At 32.8% G+C, this 19617-nt stretch overlaps 4 protein-coding genes and 1 long non-coding RNA gene across 5 annotated transcripts; 4 read left to right on the forward strand and 1 right to left on the reverse strand.

Moving 5' to 3' along the window:
* The first annotated feature begins 807 nt into the window (after positions 1-807).
* Positions 808-5504, forward strand: LOC101250966 (methylesterase 10). The gene is given in 3 exon segments (NM_001322328.1): positions 808-1231; positions 3071-3208; positions 5102-5504. Coding segments are annotated over 3 exon segments (825 nt in total). The 5' UTR covers positions 808-829; the 3' UTR covers positions 5387-5504.
* A 729-nt stretch (positions 5505-6233) lies between these two features.
* LOC104646245 (uncharacterized) lies at positions 6234-9529 on the forward strand. Its single transcript, XM_010319539.2, has 4 exons — positions 6234-7608; positions 7728-7928; positions 8046-8458; positions 8579-9529. The coding sequence occupies exons 1-4, from the start codon at positions 6234-6236 to the stop codon at positions 9527-9529; spliced, it is 2940 nt and encodes a 979-aa protein (XP_010317841.2).
* A 2140-nt stretch (positions 9530-11669) lies between these two features.
* On the reverse strand, positions 11670-12909 carry LOC138347399 (geraniol 8-hydroxylase-like). Its single transcript, XM_069295697.1, has 2 exons — positions 12897-12909; positions 11670-12004 (listed from the first exon to the last, which is right to left on the reverse strand). The coding sequence occupies exons 1-2, from the start codon at positions 12907-12909 to the stop codon at positions 11670-11672; spliced, it is 348 nt and encodes a 115-aa protein (XP_069151798.1).
* Positions 12910-13880: 971 nt separating this feature from the next.
* LOC109119814 (uncharacterized) lies at positions 13881-16107 on the forward strand. The gene is made up of 2 exons (XR_002027299.3): positions 13881-14629; positions 15764-16107. It is a non-coding gene; the product is annotated as an uncharacterized lncRNA (long non-coding RNA).
* Positions 16108-18005: 1898 nt separating this feature from the next.
* On the forward strand, positions 18006-18518 carry LOC109119706 (uncharacterized). The gene is made up of 2 exons (XM_019212617.1): positions 18006-18261; positions 18367-18518. The coding sequence occupies exons 1-2, from the start codon at positions 18006-18008 to the stop codon at positions 18516-18518; spliced, it is 408 nt and encodes a 135-aa protein (XP_019068162.1).
* The last annotated feature ends 1099 nt before the right edge of the window (positions 18519-19617 follow it).

Consider the following 19617-nt stretch of genomic DNA (forward strand, 5'->3'; position numbering starts at 1 on the left):
CATTCTTATGTGAGATATAATAAAAAAACTAAGGGATCCTACAAATATATGAGCAATTCACGTGACTATCAACAAAAGTTTTCCTGCATATTCATCACTTGCTATATGAAGTTCTTGAAAAAAATACTTAAAATCTTAGACATTATTGCTTATAGAAATAAAAATTATTTGGAATGTGCGAGGGTACATTATCTGCTATTCTCTTATTTAGTAACGAAAAGAAGTTGGAGCTTAATTATCTTTACCTTTTTCATAGCCAAACTGTGTTTAGATCAATAAATTTTTTGGACCAATGTGATATTGAAGTGATCAAAATATTGAGTATGTCTCGCATTTGAGTTTCTTTCTACATTATTAGAAGCGGAAGTCTCCACAACCGCTGCTTCTAGTATATTGAATTGAGAAGAAACATATTTCAACTAATAATATTTTTAATATAAAATACATGAAAAATAAATGAATAAACTGTCAAATTAAATTTTTTTGTATAATGCTAAACTCAATAATCAAAAAAGTTTACGATAATATTTTTGATAAATCTAAGAATAATAAATAGGAAGAAATAACTTGATTTGTTCATTTTCCGAAAAATTAAAATATACGGATAAAAATTATTCACTTTTAAATACTTGAAATATATTTCTTACTAAAGATAATATTTTAAGGATGTAATTTAAATTTGGATGTAGTTTAAGGATAATTTTGACCAAAAACTCCAACACATAATAAGCGAGTGTAATAAAAAAAACTATATAATAGAGATAGGAAAAGTTTAAATAAATACAAATGTGGCTATCTTTTAAGTAGCATTTATCTACACAATAATAATATGGAGAAAATTGGAGGAATTAAAAGTTTTAACATGGAGAAAATTCCAAAGAAGCATTTTATCCTAGTTCATGGATTTTGTCATGGTTCTTGGTGTTGGTACAAAATTATCAATTTATTGGAAAAATGTGGTCATAAAGTGACTGCTTTAGACCTTGGTGGTTGTGGAATTAATATGAAACAATTGAATGAAATTGATTCAATATTTGATTATATTCAACCTTTGATGGATCTTATGATATCTTTGTCTAAAGATGAAAAGATTATTTTGGTTAGTCATAGTTACGGTGGTCTTTGTATTTCTCTTGCTATGGAAGCTTTCCCACACAAAATTTCAACAGGAGTTTTTATCTCTGCTTATATGCCTAATCATGTGGATCCACCTTCTCTTCTTATTCTTGAGGTAATTTTCATTATTTTGTTTCAATTTATATGATTTTTTTTCTTTTTGAGGATTTATTTATGACTACTTATGACTTTTTGTTTTTAGCTCTTCTTATTCATGAGGTAATTTTTGCAATCCATGAGTTCAATTTTCATCAAAAAGAAAAACAAAAAAAAAAGTACTCTACCTTATCTCAATTTGTGTTATACTGTTTAGCTTTTTAAGAGTTACTTTTATTATTTTTTAATGCTCAATTTATTATGTTAGAATAAGATTGAAGTAAATTTCATGGAATAGGATTTGATCCTACTAGATCCTAATAGTAAATGATCAGATCTTGTAAGTATTTTCTTTCTCATAAACGAAATCTTCGAAAAGGATTTGATCCTACTAGATCCTAATAGTAAATGATCAGATCTTGTAAGTATTTTCTTTCTCATAAACATAATTTGCTTTCGAAGATTTTACGTAATATTATTTAATATCTTTCACTAAATATGTTATTATTATTTAATTTATTTGAATTATTGTTATTTATTATTTTATAATATATTATATTATATTATACTGTATTATTATATGGTAGATACAATGTTTGGCTAGATTGTGTTGTTTGTTATTGTTTATTAACATTTTAATTGTTTGGTTTGATCGTATCATACTGTATTATAATTTATAAATTTACTTAAATATCCTTAATTATTATAGGATAGGAGACTTGACTAGGTTTAAATAATTAAGGTAAAGAGTAAAAAGTATTTTGAAATATTATGTAAAGATATAGTTGGAAAAAGAAATTAAGTAAAGAACGCACCAAATTGATTGTTCCACAAAATATAATTTTTTATTACTATGTAATAACGAAAGTTAACAATATAGTACAATACATTTTAAATAACAATTAAAACTAATATTGTAGATATAGTAACAATGCGAAATAATATAATCAATAACAATGATCCAAACATAATATAAATATGTCACTGTTATTTAATGGCCAAATACATACGCAGGTCCCTACAGTTGTTCGCACTTTCCCCCCAGGTATCTCAACTAACCAAGATTCTTATTAAATCCTTTAACCCCCTATAATTTGATCCTTTTAAATATTCTTGGCTGATGTGGAGCCAAATTTTAATAAATTATTTTTGACAATTATGCGCGTGAGATGAACCTTTTCCACGTGGAAATTTTGACCAATACACTCCAACCCAATTACACGTCAGTGCCACATATTTTCTAACCCGTTTCTATACGAGAAAACCCTAAGAATCTCTCCCTTTCAATGACTTTTACAGCTGAAATTCTTAGATTTTACAGTGATTTTGAGTGTTTTGTTGAAGGAATCATCGAAGATTGCAGACGATTTTGGGGTTCATTCGCGATTTTCGAGTTGACATAGTACCTTCGCAGTTGAAGAAGAAGAAATCGATAAAGAAGATAAATTCGACATTGGAACTTGATGATTAAGAAGAAATCAATGAAAAAGTGATATATATAATGAGGTAAAGAAGATAAATAATGATGAAGAGAAACAAAAGAGGAGAAATAATGGAAGAACGGGAGAAATTAGGGTTAAAAGGGGGAAGAAGATCGTTGGTGGGTGGTTCAAGATCCACATCCGCGCTTTTAAAGAGTCTGCACGCGCTTAAAGGACGTGAAATCACGTTTGGCTCCACATCAGCCAAGAATATTTAAAAGGATCAAATTATAGGGGGTTAAAGGATTTAATAGGAAACTTGGTTAGTTGAGGTACCTGAGGAAAAAACACAAACAACTTTAGGTACCTGCGTATGTATTTGGCCTTATTTAATTTATCTATTGTCGTTCCGTCATATAATTATGGGTGCATTGCAGTACTTCAAGAGGACTTCAGTGGAGTCACTTATGGATTGCCAATTTAAGTTTGATCAAGGCATGGAAAATCCACCAACAAGTGCTATTTTTGGCCCACAGTACATGCAGGCTAATCTTTACAAGAATTGCCAACCAGAGGTTATTACCCCTTCTTTTTTATTTTAAAAAAATTGATTATAAGATCTATCGATAAATATATCATAAATTATAATAAATTTGAAAATAAAAAATAAATATTCAGACTAAGACATATTATATTATCTCTTTAAGAAGATTTATGATATGTATCAATTGAATTGTATGATTCATAATTTATCTTTTTAAATATAACAATTCATAACTTGTCTTTTTAAATATAACAATTCAATAATATCGTAAAACTCAAATAAGTCTATATTAATGGAAGAGTTTAAAGCTTTATCCTTAGAATATCTTCATTCAATATCAAATTTCTTTGTGTTGAGATCTAAAATATTTTTCTCTCTCTTCCCTTTTTTCTTTGACTACACATACAACAATATTATCCCACTCAATTTTTCTTTTTCTTTTTTTTTCTTTTCTTTTTTTCATCTTTCACACAAAAAGAAACATCAATATTTTTCTATTTATAAGTGTGAAATTTTCCATATATTACATAGCAAAAAAGTGAGATAATAATATTGTAGAACATGTGGTTAGTGGGTGTTAATGGTTACTAGATTATGACATTAGTGGATACATAAGTTCAATCAAGAAATAATGACCTTTTTTAAAAAAAAAATATACCTATTAACCTATGCACTTCTCTATTTTAATTTAATATTGAAATGAATAAACACCAATTAGGATCGTATATGTGTCCTTTGAAACATGTCCAATATTATATGATGCATTAGCGCTAAAAAAGTTCATCTATTTTAAGATAGATTTCTCATACTCACTCAATTAATAATTATTATTTTAAAAATAATTTTAAAAAAATAATTTATAAAATACTATAATTGAGTAATCATCTAAGAATCAATCCTTCGTTATTATCAATAATGTTGGTAATTCTAACTCATTTGTGTATTCGTTTTTTTTTGTTTTTGATTGGGGGCCAAAAGAAAGTGAAATTAAATGGAAAGACGTTTACAAACTCAATTTTTACTAACTCGTCCAGATTTTTTTTATAACTATATTAGTTGATGAATTAGTGATACGTAACAGCTGATAAATTATGAACTAAACTCATATTAACCTGCTGAAAGATGAGTAAACTACGGATAAATGTGAGTTATTAGCTTCTTTAGTAAGGCTTTAGTTATACAATGATGATAACATATTTAGTGAAATACTAACCATATATTCATTGAGATCCTAATATTAATCAGTACTTTTACTTTTTTTTTGTTTGTTTTTACTTGTGACATTTGGATTTGACATGCTAATGATTAGCGTGACTATTGTTCTAAACTATCCCTGTCATTAGTACTTTTTTAATTTGTTTTTACTTGTGACATTTGGATTTGACATGCTAATGATTCGTGTGATTATTGTTCTAAACTATCCCTAGTATTATATCTTGAAAAATAGTAATTAATGTTAAAGGTATAATATTTTTCGTCCATTTTTAATTGTCACAATATTCTTTTAGAGTTAAATTATTAAAATTTCATGTAATATTTTATAATATACTTTTGAATTATATTGATATTAAAAAAATATAATTTATAATAATTTTTGAATATTTATTTTTATTTTTTTAAAATATTAAATTGATGTAATCTAATTTATCTTAAAAATTAATTAAATTAATTTTAAAAAAACATAATATAAAAATTAAAAGTAGACGGAGTGAATAGTATAACAAATAATACAAGTGACACATAAGGAGATCATGATAATTTGCACTATTTATTAATATTCTGTTCACATTAGGAGAATTTTCACTTGGGTCCCAAATTTAAAAGTCCAAATTTCCATCAAATATTTAATATTGCTTTACAATTATATCTCTCCTTGGATTTTACATATATTAAAAAGTTTGATGAGACATGCAATTTTTGTTAGGACTTGGAATTATCAAAAATGTTGATTAGACCAGGAAAGTTTTTCATACAAGACATGTCAAAGGAAGGGTTATTGACACAAGAAAAGTATGGATCAGTAAAAAGAGTTTACATTGTAACACAAGATGATCAAGTCATGCAAGAAGAATTTCAAATGTATAATATACACAAAAGTCCTCCTCATGAAGTCAAAATTATTGCCAATTCTGGCCATATGGTTATGATATCTCGACCTCACGAGCTCTTTTTATGCCTACAAGAAATAATTGAAAATTCATATAATTGATGATCTCAATTTTTCAAAGAGTAAGATATAATTATTATTGTAATAATGGTGAATTTATCGTTTGGTCATTCATGTTAGAACGAAAATAAGAATTTCAAAAGTCATGCCTTTGTCTCGATATATGTCCTTCGATTTGTCTTGTTTGTTTAATATTTAAATCATGAAATGTTATTGTTATTGGTGTAAGTTATAATATTTTCTATCTAAACTCCCATGTCTAAATGACCTTGCGCTCATTGTAATGTGTAAGAGCTAGAAAATTGGCTAAAAACATATATGAGGCATTTTACTGATATTTTCAAAACATACCTATTTATTACTCTTTTTCTTTAAAAAGATTTGTTATTTTAAATGAGTGTTCAACTATATTTAATATGATTAATATATTTATTAAATTAACTAATGTTACTTTATTTATTCAAGTAATGAATTTCAAAATTATAATTATATTCTAGCTAATATAAAGAAAATGATAAATGAACTTTTATCGAAAATAGCAGATTTTATGTAGGGAAACTCATATAAATATATTATATTAAAAAATATTACAATTTATCACGTTACCTTCAGTAAATTCAACTTCTAAATTATGTTTAAGTTAATATTATGAATGAAAATCTTTCTAATTCTTAAACGTCTACTCATATTACTTTCACGTCTACATGTCTATGGACTTCAACATAAATACATTAACGGATTTTGTAAATTAACCTAGCAAGAAAATTTAGGTATATTGTGTGTCTACTCTAAGTACAAATTCGTTCTCCAATCTATGTCGTTAATATCTTGCTCTACGAGCTGAAAACTATTTAAAAGTATTTAACTATCATGCGCAGTGCAGGTGAAAATGGCGAGGGGAAGAGGAAGAGGGCGAGGCCGAGGCCGAGGCCGGAAAACATCAATACTAACAGTTGGTAGCTCAGTTGGAGCTCGAGTGGAAGCAATCAAGTTGAATCAGCAGGAACAAGCTCAAAAGGAGGAAGGTAGTTTTGAAGATAGACTCTCTGTGAGTTCTAAAGTTTCAAGGAATTTGAGCTTAAACTATTCACTGGAGAAGGAAGAGGTACATGGTAACTCAGATCTAGAACATTCTGATGGTGAGAATAAGGTGGATATCAATGGAACAGTAACTGAAGTTGACAACAGTAAGGGAGGTATAGAAAGGGAGAAAAGTAAGGAACATAAGGAGCCTTGGGTTAATATGTTTAAAAATAATCGTGCAGCTAACAATGGAATGAAATTGACTTACTTTCCTCCACAAATAGTGAATGGGCAAACTATGGTTCAGCTGGAAGGGAAAGAGGTACAGATTGAAGAAGAGAAGTGGAAATGTGCACTTATAGTCTATGTAATTGGTGAATGTCCTGGATATAATACTATGAGTAGGTACATACTGATGAACTGGTCGAAAGTGGATAAACCTGATGTATTTCTTCATGAGAAAGGATACTATATAATCAAGTTTAAGAGCTTGAATGACATGAATGAGGTGCTATATTCAGGGCCATATACTATAAGTAATAGGCCTATTATATTGAAGCAACGGAGTCCTGATTTTGATTTTGGGAATGAGTTCTTAACTGAAATACCTCTATGGGTTAACTTTCCTAAATTGCCTCTAGATTATCGGGGAGCTGGATCACTGAGTCGAATTGCTAGTGCTATAGGAGTGCCATTATTTGCTGATGAGTGTACTACAAAGCAGACAAGAATATCTTATACTAGAATGCTTATTGAAGTGAATGTTACTAAGCCTATTCCTCAGAAGATAACAGTCATGGATCCAAATGGTAGAACTTTTATGCAGGATGTTGTGATGGAGTGGAAGCCTCTATATTGTGATAAATGTCAGAAGATTGGACATCAATGTCAATCAACAACAATGGAGGATCTGCCAAAGAAGAGAAGGCCATGGAAAAAAGTTACACAGACTTGGCAATATAAAGGACCAATCCAACAGCAGGAGAAGAAGGGTGAACAAAGAAAGGTGCTAGAGAATATAGAAGATGATTCTTCTTCTGTGCAAAAGGAGAAACAAGAGATAGAACAAAGAAGAGATCATGAAATAAAGCAAACACCAAAACTTAATCTAAGGCCTAATACAAGAAGTAAGCAGCTGGAATTTAGTTTTTCCAATTTTCCTATGTTATCAGCCATACCAATGAGAAATGGATTTGAGAGCCTCATGAATAACAAGCTGGCTTCACTGCCTGTGGATAGAGGTGGAGCTTATAAAACTTGTTAATGAAGTGGAGTTTTTGGAATGTGAGGAGCATGAATAATAGGTATAAGCAGAAAGAGATAAAGCTATTTTTACAGCTTAATATAGTATCCTTAGCAGGGTTAATTGAAACTAGAGGGAAAGAGGTAAATGCAAAAACTACAATTAATGGTATAGCTCCAGGATGGAAAAGTCTGAACAATTACAAGGAGGCTGTTAATGGGAGAATTTGGATTATATGGGATGATAGTTGGTATGATGTTAATCTAATAACTAGTTCAGCTCAGATGATACATTGTCATATAAATGAAAGAAGTAAAGGTTATCAGTTTAATCTCACAGTAGTATATGGATTTAATACTATAGAGTAGAGGAAGAGTTTATGGACTGATATGAACAAGATGGTTCAAAATGTTACATAACCATGGATCATAATAGGAGATTTTAATGCTCTTTTGTCACCCAAGGATAGACTAGCTGGAGCTCCTGTGAATTTGAATGAGATAAAGGATTTTGCAGACTGTGTTAAGGTTATGTGCATGAATGAATTGCAATGGAAAGGTAGTTACTATACTTGGAATAATAAGAAGATTGGTAATGCTAGAATCTCAAGCAGGATTGATAGAGCCTTTGGGAATGATGCATGCATGGATAAATGGGGACATGTTATTTTAGAATATGGTAATCAAGGAGTTTCAGATCATAGCTCAATGCAATTGTTACTTCATCAAAATTACCAACAGGTAAAAGAAAGTTTTAAGTTCTTTAATATATGGACTGAACATGAATCCTTCTTAGAACTGGTGGAGAAAGTGTGGAAGCAGAAGAAAGGAAGGGATTTAATGAAGATGGTGTGGTGCAAGTTGAAGGCTCTTTAGCCTGTCTTGAAGCAACTGAATAGGAGAGAGTTTAAATATATAGTCAAGCATATTGAGGAAGCTAGAAATGATCTTGCAGATATTTAAAATCAGCTTTGTAACCAAGCAAATGATGATTTAGTTACTAAAGAAAAAGATCTCGTAACAAAATTTGAAAAGTGGTCTTTGATTGAGGAAAGTGCTCTTAGGAAAAAAGCAAGAGCAAAATGGATTAAGCTGGGGGATGCAAACAACAAATATTTTAGCTCTGCGATAAAGGAGAGAAATTATAAGAAGCATATTAGAAGTTTGATGTCAATAGATGGAAAGATGTTGTATGATCCCCAAGAGATTCAAGATGAGTTTGTCTTATTTTACAAAAGTCTAATGGGCACAGCAACAAATAATCTTCCAACTATAAATGTTCAGGTGATGAAAAGGGGGCCTGTTTTGTCAAGACAACACATAATTCAACTTTGTGCAACAATAACTGACCAGGAGATAGCTGAAGCTTTGAAGTCTGTTGGGAATGATAAGGCTCCAGGTAATGATGGTTACAATGCTCTATTTTTTAAGTATACATGGAAGATTATTGATTATGATGTCATTAATGCTGTCAAGAGTTTCTTCACAACAGGGAATCTTTTTAAGCCTTTTAACTGCACCCTTGTTTCTCTAATACCAAAGGTACATAGTCCAAAGAATGTGAAAGAATATAGGCCTATTGCTTATTGTACTGTCCTGTATAAAATCATTTCAAAATTGATAACTCACAGATTACATGAAGTTATTCACACTGTTATCGGTGATAGTCAAGCAGGATTCATTCCAGGGAGGAAAATTGGAGACAACATAATTCTAGCTCATGAATTGGTAAAGGCTTATACTAGGAAGAATGTATCTCCTAGAAGTATGCTTAAGATTGACCTACAAAAAGCATATGATTCAGTAGAATGTTCTTTCTTAGAGAAAGTGGTGGTAGGCTTGGGTTTTCCTGAATTATTTACTCAATGGGTAATGCAGTGTGTTAAAACAGTGAATTACACTATTGTAGTCAATGGTTAGAATACTCAAAGGTTTGATGCAGCTAAAGGGCTCAGGCAAGGAGATACAATGTCACCTTTCCTTTTTTCTATAGCTATGGAGTACTTCAGTAGGTTGTTCAAAGGACTTAAAGAAGAGAAGAACTTCAAGTACCATCCTAAGTGCTCTAAGCTGGATATCATTCATTTGTGTTTTGCAGATGATTTGCTATTGTTTTCTAGAGATGATCTTAATTCCATTAAGGCACTTCAAAAATGTTTTTCAGAGTTTTCCCAAGCTTCTTGTCTGCAAGCTAATATTACTAAAAGCTCAATCTATTGTGGTAGAGTCCAGAGGGAGGTGAGACCTCAAATTGTTCAACAGCTTGGATATACAATAGAAGAGCTTTCTTTTAAGTACTTGGGGGTGCCTCTGTCTTCAAAGAAACTGACTACAATCCAATGGTATCCTCTTATTGATAAAATCATGGCAAGGATCAACTCTTGGACAGCAAAAAAGCTGTCCTATGCAGGAAGAGCTCAACTAGTTAAGACTGTTTTGTTTGGAGTGCAGGCTTACTGGGCACAATTGTTCATTATTTCTGCAAAGATAATTAAGCTGATTGAAGGTTTATGCAGAAGTTATCTATGGTCAGGGGTAGGTTATGTTACAAAGAACGCTCTAATAGCATGGGATAAAGTGTGTTGTCCTAAATATGAAGGAGGATTAGACCTGGTCAATATAAAAATATGGAACAGGGCTGCAATAGCTAAACTATGTTGGGATCTAGCTAACAAAGAAGATAAGTTGTGGGTCAAATGGATACATGCATATTATATAAAGGGACAGAGGGAACGAAAGATGAGTAACTATGCAAGCTGGATGGTTAAGAAAGTAATGAATGCAAAATTGATAGTTGATCAAGTTCAGCAAGTTCAAAACAAAGGGAAAGGTGTACTCAGACAAATATACTATCAAATGAAAGGAATGCAACAAAGGCCACCATGGACATGCCTCATGTATAGTAATTCAGCAAGACCAAAAGTCTATATCACAATGTGGATTATGATGAATCAAAAGTTGTCAACTATTGATAGATTAACTCAATGGGGAATTGAAGTAGATAAGGTGTGTGTGTTATGCAAGAATGCTGAAGAGACTATAGAACATTTGTTTCTACAATGTCAATGTGCAAGGAAGCTGTAGGAGAGTATTTTGGGAAGGATAGATCATCAAGGTACTGTTCCATTGGTTTGGGAACAATTTCAGCAATGCTGTATCCAACATGGGAAGGGAAAGAGAGCAACAACACAAATGTTCAAGATAGTGTTGACAGAAGGTATATATGGCTTATGGATAGAGAGAAACAACAGAATTTTTGAACACAGGAGCAAAAAGGAGGAGAGTATAGCTAAAGAGATAGCTTATGTAACTATTGCTAGAATTCCTTTTAATCACGCTATATCAGGCTCGAAGTCGCAAGTATAGAAGCAAAAAGTGAGCATCAAACAATCTAATAAAGGAAAAGTTTTGCCCTAACGGCTGAAAACATTTTTGATCTTTAATGGATAAAAATATTGTGCACTTCCCCTCTCTTCTTTAATGGAAATTGAGAATTAAAAAGGCAGTTTTGTTTTTTTTACAAATCATCTTTTCCAGAAAAAACATACACATGTCCCACAAAATTGTTCTGTCTATTCTAACCTAAACAATTAATTAATACTCAAAATTAAAATATGAGACAAATAATGACTAAATATATCCATTTTTGTCCGAATATTCAAACTCTCTGCATAGAAAGAAAACAAATGTAGACTCACTATTAATTTAATCCATTAAATCATGGTACAAGGCCAATTAGTGACAGACTTTTAGAGGTCGTTTTATAGAGTGCATTAATAAAAATAATACTTGGATTATCTTTGTGTGTTAGAAACTGGAAGAGGTATAGTACACAGAGGACGCGATTTGGCTAGTGTAAGACCAAACTTTTCTTCCATGTCTAAGTCCTTTGGTTCTATCTCCCCTTTAACCTTCCAATCAAATGATTTCAACAATCAACCCAATATAACTAAAACTGTCCTCATTGCCAAAGGTAACCTAGGGCTTATTCTCCGTCCACCACCAAATGGAATTAACTCAAAATCTTTCCCCTAACCTCAAATTCCGAACCCCAAAATCTTTATGGATTAAATACCAAAGGATCCTCCCAAATTGTTAGGCTGCGGGCAATAAACCATACATGAATTAGAACTAGAGAGCCTTTCGGGATGACATAGCCACACAATTCAACATCTTGTTTGGCGGTGCGCAAAAACAAGGGACCTGGTGGGTGTAATCGCATGGTTTCTTTCACAATGTATTTCAAATAAGGAAGGAGTGGAACATTCCTTTCTTCTATTATCTTGACTTTGCCAATAACTTTTTCGAGCTCGATTTGGGCTTTCTTCATAACTTCTGGGGTTTTCATGACTTCTGACATTGCCCATTCTACTGTATTTGAAGTTGTTTCAGTTCCTGCAACAAAAAGATCATACAATACAAAGTTAGAGTGTATATTTGTTAGTTGAGACTATCTAGTTTGTGAGGTTATAAATCATCCAATTCAGAGTCAAGCAGACATTGTAAAATTAAATTATTACTTCATTGTTCAAGAATCAAAAGTCCCACATTGGTGGTTAATGAGATGGGTGGACTCCTTATAAGGCTTGGGTAATCCTCCTCCCTTGAGCTAGCTTTTGGGGTGTGAGTTAGGCCTAAGACCTTATTTCACATGGTATCAGAGCAAGGCCCGTCTCACCCGATGTTGGGACCCCCAAAATCAAAATTGTCCGCGCACCAGATGCTAAGCACTGGGCATGAGGTGGGGTGTTCAAGAATGACAAAAGTCCCACATCGGTAGCTAATGAGATGGGTGGACTCCTTATAAGGCTTGTGCAATCCTCCTCCCTTTGAACTAACTTTTAGGGTGTGAGTTAGACTAAGACCTAATTTCACATTCATATAGAACTATATCATTCTTTTTTCTTTGACTGACTAAAAATAAAGAATATCACCTAAAATTAGAGGTGAAAAAATATACATGTCAAACAAATAACATCAAAAAGAAACCAAATGAATCCAAACATAGCAACATTTGGTAAAAAATAAACAGTACATACGAGGAACATATGTTTTATGTCCTTTCTTTCAATTGCCACAGGATCTTTTTGGTTAACATTGAGGAAGACATCAAGAACATTGTCATTGCTACGTGTATTAGTATGCAGCTTCCTCTACTCTACGCATTCATCAATCAACCCCTCAAAAAGCTTAAGAAAATTTCTAGCATGAATGCTAATGCGTCGCCTGATCCCTTGAGGATCCATCCTTCTAAGAATAGGAAAGAAATCTACTATGTTGGGCTTACCGAACTCCTCCATAAATTTGTAGACTAATTCTCTAAATTCCTTACCTGACTCAACTCTCAATTTAGAGCAAGTTAGAGTTGAGAATACATAAAGACAATAAGACATAAACATGCCTTTTAAGTTGAGGTTAAATAATATCGATGTCTTACATCCACAGTTGAGGTTAATTGATATCGATGTCTTACATCCAAGTTGTGAACCAGTACAAAGTAAAATTTGTATAAAGTTGAACAAGTAAGAATACCCATCCCGTTGACACCCAATTTTGGCCCCCCTATTGGAAATTATTTCTCGAGCTTCTTGATTTCCAAACGAGTTAACATAATTGATGTTTTCAAATTCAAAATTTTTTTTTAGTCATTTTAAAATTGTTTTAGTTGACTTTCTTAATTGTATAAGTAATATATATGTATGTATATTACGTATATATATGTATGTGTGCGTGTGTGTGTGTGTGTTTATATGTTTTATACAATTAGTTTATTTTACGAAATATTTGAAAATTGTCGCAATTTTTTTTTAGTTTTACTTAACGCTTTCTTAAATTGGTTTTAGAAACTTGTAGTTCGGATCCTTAGTTTATAGTTAAATTTATTAGTTTATCTTACTATATTTTAAGTAATATATAAATTTATATAATTGTATATATAATTAATTTGTTTTATAAATATTCAAAAAATCTTCCCAAAAGATTTTGGTCTTACTTAATACTTTATAAAGTTGATTTTGTTTAAGTTGCCAGTTTATGATTTGAGTCATTAGTTATAATTGAGTTAACTATTTTATCTTGTTAAAATTATGAAGCTTATTAATTAATTAATTTATATTATTATTAGCAAAATAAATTAACTCATTTTGTTAAGACCGGAAGTTGGGCCATTTATTGGTCTAATTCCCAGCCCTATGTCCTTTCCCTTCTCTAACTCTTCAGCGGCCCAATCCATATTAATTATTTTTAGCCGATCTAAATCCTTTATTTCACCAACCCATTAAATATTTCCATCCAAGCAATGCAATCAACAAAAAAATCCAAACAAAGTCGATACCCAACCCACTCGCCTTTCTCTTCTTCCTCGCGTGAGCAGACGCAAAAATTAGAACGCCAGTGAATCCAGATACTAGCAAGCCATGGAGAGGTTCAGGCGCGTGAACAGCGAGAGCAAGTGTAACGGAAAGTGGGGAAGAGCAGGCCAATATCATGCCCTCAACTCATTTGATTCGCAACAACAGAGCAAGGCACGCGAATTAGTCCTTGACGTGGCGAGATGAGTCCACGTAGAGTCTCAAGTACGAGGCAACCGATCTCAAGTGTCGATTCTCCCCTCCCTTTCTGAAATGAGACGATTTTTTTCAGAAAAGGGTTGTCGATCCAAAATTGGAAAAGGGTTTTTGAAATTCAAACTTAGGGTGGGCCTTTCCCATCAAGATCCGATCGTATTTTCACCCTAAAAGTCCACTAGTTTGTCTCCTATATATACTCTTTCGTCTTTACTATGAGAGAAGGGATTTTTTTTGAGAAATATTAAGACGGAATTACAGAGAATCGAAAAAAAAGGAAGAAATTTTGGTCTCAGTAAGGAAAATTAAAAAAGTTGGCTACTATTTTTACCCATCCCAATAGAACAACTTAGGATAAATAGAGTTTGTCACTTGTGTTTTAGGTTCTCATCTGTTTGGGTTGAAGAAGTCGTCTCCAACTCGTTTCTCATCTCGGCTTGCTGCACCTCGAAAGGTAATGCCCATTTCGATTCAAGTAGCTTTTATACTTGATACATTGATTGTTTGAAATCTCAATCGCATTAGTTGCTTCGAATGTTATTATTTTGGGAGTATTTGATTTATTGTTTGTTGGAAGTTGACAAGGGTCAGTCCTTTTGCTCAAAGTCGTTTGGCTGATCCCATCTTAATATCGAGACGATTTCTTTAAATTAATAACTTGTTATCCCATGTATAACCTCATGTTGTAGTCTGTTATATTCAAATTCTAGATTCAACCACTATAGGTGGGTTTATTTCTGTTTGTGGGCTGATTTTGTTTTTGCATCTCGGTTATTGTTTAGAGTATGATAAGAATATTTTACTGCCTCATTTTATGTTTTTTTTATTTTAGTTGTTGTTTCTTATTTGTTTAAGCATGAGGCATAATACTTGATTATTTAGGTTTGGTATCATTCTTTAGGATAACTATATGTTTATAAGATATTTGAATCCTTAAAGACGATGCTAATATCTTAAGATTAGATCATCATAAAAGCATTTGCATTTGGATTTCTTTCCATTAGTTAAGCTTTTGGTTTTTCTCGTTATCATGTTTAGTTTTTAACAGTTGCGGCCTATATTGTCTGATGAGATTTAATATGTGAGTCGTGCTTTGTTGAAAGTTTCTTATGATAATCTGTTGGTAGTAAAATTTTGTTATTGTTATGATCTTTTTTTTTCTTTTTCTTTCTTCTTCGTTTGCTTTGTTTTTGTAGTTTCATTGAATACCTTGTCTTAAGTCTAGCTTTCTACCAAATACCATGTTAACATGATATGGTTTTCCCTTGTTATTCGTCATTATTATTTTTCTAGTTGGATAAATCTATAAGTGTTTTCATGTGAATTCATTTTCTTTGTCTCAAGTAAATGAGCATGTAATATTTCTCTTGACAAATCAATTGATATTCAGTATGTGATAGCTCTAATATTTTTTATTTTATTTATGTAAAATGAGGTCATTAGAAGTGAATCAATTGTGGTATGTTTTGCTTATTATACTTCAAACATAGTACTTGGCATCCATAAGCATTAATATGAATATAACTCTTCTTTTTCATCTTTTGCGCATGAACTTTCCCTCATGAGTTTTGAGACTTCTATTTCTCAGCATTTTCCTGTTGGGATGAGACCTAGTTGATCCTTTTGAGTTGACTTCATCAATTCGAAAGTCCACTGGGAAGGCCCCGCAAAATTTCTTCTCTCAAGTCAGCCATAAAAATCGGCGTACTTTTCAGAGTTTGAAGAATATGAAGCTAGTTGAAAAGTTGAAGTTTTGGGGCCCAAAGTTCACACATTTTTTAATGTTATATTTTGTTAATTTTTGAGCCAAAGGCCATTAGTATTAACTGTCTGATTAGTATGGGACATGTACAAAAATAAATGGGTCAAAAATCCAAAACAAATGGGTCCAAATACCGATCCAGGCAAACAGAAAGCCCGAATTATAACCAATCTCTCTCTCTCTCTCTTTCTTATTTGCTTAATAATTTGTTGTCTGTCATTAAATACCCAAATCCTCGCGAGACGCTATTTTTTGTTTAAACAACTTAATCAAATCGATGACAACTAAATGAGTTTAAATAGGAATAAGCATGGACTGAAGAGTGTCAAAAGTGTTTTTCATGCAATCAAGAGATATTTGTCCAACCCACCGGTATTGGTTCCTCCACGAGAAGGGAGTCCATTGTTTCCGTATTTGTCCATCTCAAATAGTGCATTCGAATGCGTACTTGGTCAACACGACAAGATATAAAAAAAGGATAAGGCTATCTATTACATAAGTAAGAAGTTTACTCCATACGAGTCTCGTTACACTTTGTTAGAGAGGAAGTGTTGTGCTTTGACTTGGCTTGCACAGAAGTTGAGACATTATTTGTCTTCTTATACTACATGCCTCATTTCTAGAATTGATCTGTTGAAGTATAACTTCCGAAAGGTGATGTCGACTGGAAAATTAGCTAAGTGGCCAATGCTGTTGAGTGAGTTTGATATTGTATATGTGACTCAGAAGGCGATAAAAGCACAGGATTTAGCTGATCATCCTGCAGAAAATCCCGTTGATGAAAAGTATGAACCACTTAAGACTTATTTTCACGATGAAAAAGTGTCATTTGTAGGTGAAGATATTTCTGAAGCATATCCAGGTTGTGACTATTCTTTGATGGAGCGGAAAATCATAAAGGGAAAGGCATCGGAGCAGTCTTAGTGCTAGAATCTAGTCACCATTATCCCATGACAGCGAAGCTCCGATTTTATTGCACGAACAACATGGTTGAATATGAAGCTTGTATTCTTGGTTTGAAAATATCCATCTATATGAATGTCCATGAGTTGTTGTATATTGGAGATTCAGTGATTCATCAGGTTCAAGCGGAGTTGGCCGTGAAAAATCCAAAGATTATACCTTACGTGCAGTATGTACAGCAGTTGTGCAAGATATTTTGTAGGATCGAGTTCAGACATACTCCCAGAATACAGAATGAGTTGGCCGATGCTCTTGCCACTATCGCTTCAATGATTTACATCCAAATACGGATTATATTAATCCTCTGAATATAGAGCTGAAAGAACATCCAGTCCACTGTTCACATGTTGAAGGAGAACCAGTCAGTTTGCCGTGGTATTTCAATTTAAAGAAGTACTTAGAGTCCAAGATTTATCATGTATATGCTACGTCCAACCAGAAGAAGTTGATACGCCGTATGGCTCTCAATTTATTTCTAAGTGGATAAATCCTGTATAAAAGGACTCCTGATTTGGCTCTTCTCAAATGTGTTGATGTTGTTGAAGCTGCAAAATTTATTGAATAGATACATGCTGGAGTTTGTGGCACACATATGAATGGGATCACTTTGGCAAGAAAGATCCTTCGAGGTGGTTATTTCTGGATGACTATGTAGATTAATTATTGCAAGTTTGTGCAAAAATATCGTAAATGTCAAATGCACAGTGATTTGATCCGAGTGTCGCCTCACGAACTTAATGCTATGAATTCATCTTGGCCTTTTGTAGCTTGGGGTACGGATGTCATCGGTCTGATAGAGCCAACCGCTTCTAATGGACATAGATTTATCTTGGTTGCTATTGATTACTTCACCAAGTGGGTGGAAGCAGCTTTTACAAGTCGGTAACCAAGAAAGTTGTAGCTGATTTTGTTCGCAACAATTTGATATGCAAGTTTGGAGTACCAGAATCCATCATTACTGATAATGGCGCAAATCTCAACAGTGACTTGATGAGAGATATTTGTGAACAATTTATGTCATTCATCGAAACTCAACCGCTTATCATCCTTAAATGAATGGAGCCTAGAAGCCACCAATAAGAATATCAAGAAGATTTTGAGAAAAATGATCAAAAATCATCGAGGTTGGCATGAGATGTTGCCATATACTTTATTGGATTATCGGACGAGTGTCAGAACGTCGATTGGATCTACTCCATACTTTCTAGTATATGGAACAGAAGCAGTCATTCCTGCTGAAGTCGAAATACTGTCTTTGAGAATCATCCAAGAAGCTGAGTTAAGTAATGCCAAATGGGTCAGCAGGCGTATTGATCAACTAACTTTGATTGATGAGAAGAGAATGGTTGCCATTTTTCACGGTCAGTTGTATCGACAGAGAATGATTCGTGATTTTCACAAGAGAGTAAGAACCAGAATTTTCGAAGTTGGATAGTTGGTCCTTAAGCATATTTTTCCTCATCAAGACGAATACAAGGGAAAATTCGCGCCAAATTGGCAAGGACCCTACATGGTTCTCAAGGTATTGTCCAGAGGCGCTTTGGTCCTGTCAGAGATGGATGACACCGCATGGCCGAAACTTATCAATTCAGATGCTGTCAAGAGATACTACATTTGAAGTTTCAGTTTCTATTTTTGTCATTTATTTGTAATTGTTCTATTTTGCTTGTATTTGTTTTGTTTAAAATTTTTATCCCTCTTGTAAAACTACGTCTGACCTGAATTCTCAAGAATAAGATACATTGACGGCCTATGTCGCCTCGGTATCCCCGTTTATCCCCTCTAAATATTTATTTTATTTGAACTACGTTTGACCTGACTTTTTAAGAATGAAATACGTAGGAGGCTTATGTCGGCCTCAGTCGGTTTCTTTGTGATTTCTTATTATTGTCAATCGTTAGGCGGCCTATGTCAGCCTCGGTCGGTTTCTTTGTGATTTCTTATTATTGTCAATCGTGAGGGGAAAACTAAATTTGACCTGATTCCTACCTCAATGTGATACGTACGCTCCACAAGGCTTCGGTCATATATCCGTAAGGTTTCTATTTCTCTTTACAATAGAAATCGGGACAAAATTTTTGAGAATGACTCAAAAATTCTCATAAAAGAACATTCTCTGCAACAAGTCAAGACTGAAAATATGTCTAGATTTGCAACCGGGACAAAATTTTTGAGAGGATCTCAAAATTCGGTGATCTGCTCACCAGTAGTCAAAGATAAATTTGAGACACGTAACTAGGACAAAATTTTTGAGGATGGCCTCAAAATTTCAACATGGGTTCATCGACATGTCTAGAGTACTTGGAATATTCCCCGTCGAATAATATGATATACCTCCAAGCATCAAGCTCAAAGAAGTTCGTTAGGCATGACACGACATGACACTTGGCAATAACCTTTATAAAAATATTACTTCTCAAAAAATTATTTTCTTAAAGATTTTCCTTTTATGTTTCATTTGTTTTGGCATAAAATATTTTGTCTTATCTATCAAGATTTGGGAGACCAGGAAGATCAACCGGAGATAGCACGACAACGAGCAGACGACTGAAAAAATCGACACAGATTAGTTTGTTTTAAAACTAACAATTTTTCTATGGACGCAAATTTATAGATTTGCTTCGATATCAACAAATTCCTCCGATCGATGAATATGGAGAAGTCAAGGGGAGGAGGAAGCCCTCCCAGAATTTGATAGAGTTTCTATAGATGTAGGA

The sequence above is a fragment of the Solanum lycopersicum genome, chromosome 3 (genome assembly GCF_036512215.1).
Source record: "Solanum lycopersicum chromosome 3, SLM_r2.1".
In the NCBI taxonomy this organism is placed as follows: Eukaryota; Viridiplantae; Streptophyta; class Magnoliopsida; order Solanales; family Solanaceae; genus Solanum; species Solanum lycopersicum.